This window comes from Chenopodium quinoa, unplaced genomic scaffold (genome assembly GCF_001683475.1).
Source record: "Chenopodium quinoa cultivar QQ74 unplaced genomic scaffold, ASM168347v1, whole genome shotgun sequence".
Lineage (NCBI taxonomy): Eukaryota > Viridiplantae > Streptophyta > Magnoliopsida > Caryophyllales > Amaranthaceae > Chenopodium > Chenopodium quinoa.
This window is the reverse complement of record NW_018745054.1, coordinates 3,474,833-3,475,300: the sequence shown is the minus strand read 5'-3', so window position 1 is coordinate 3,475,300 and position 468 is coordinate 3,474,833. Positions and strand designations below refer to the sequence as shown.

Sequence of the window (468 nt, the reverse complement as noted above, 5' to 3'; positions counted from 1 at the left end):
TTAAACCATTTTATTCATTACAAGATAACCTAGGACAACCAACAAAACTGAACACAACACAACTAAATAAACTTGGAGCTTGTTGTCACAACCACTGCTTCTGATCAATTTCTTCCTATCACCAGTGAGGGCCTTGCATTTCAGTTGTAAGGTGTCAACCTCATTAAGCAAACATCTTCTCTGGCCAGTCAAGTCATCCACATCCCTTTTCAAAGAGTTGATTTCACCTTTCATAAACTTTTTGTCAAGGAGCAGTTGGTTAATGACAACTCTTTGCCAATCAGTACCATCTTCATTGTCCACCCATTCAAAAGCCTTGCACCCCCTTGTTTCAGTTTTAGGGTCATATAACTTGCAAGCCAAAAATTTCCTCCCAGGGTTCTCATTTGTCCAAGAAGTCAATTTTGCTAAAGATAATCCACAATTGCATTTCCTCTGGTTTGTGGGAGATGAGTTATTCCATGACAT

The 468-nt window shown here is 39.1% G+C and overlaps 1 protein-coding gene across 1 annotated transcript; it reads right to left on the bottom strand.

The window, feature by feature from the left end:
* Nucleotides 1-468, bottom strand: LOC110709198. Its single transcript, XM_021887410.1, has one exon. It carries the CDS (start codon nucleotides 466-468, stop codon nucleotides 1-3), a length of 468 nt encoding a protein of 155 aa, XP_021743102.1.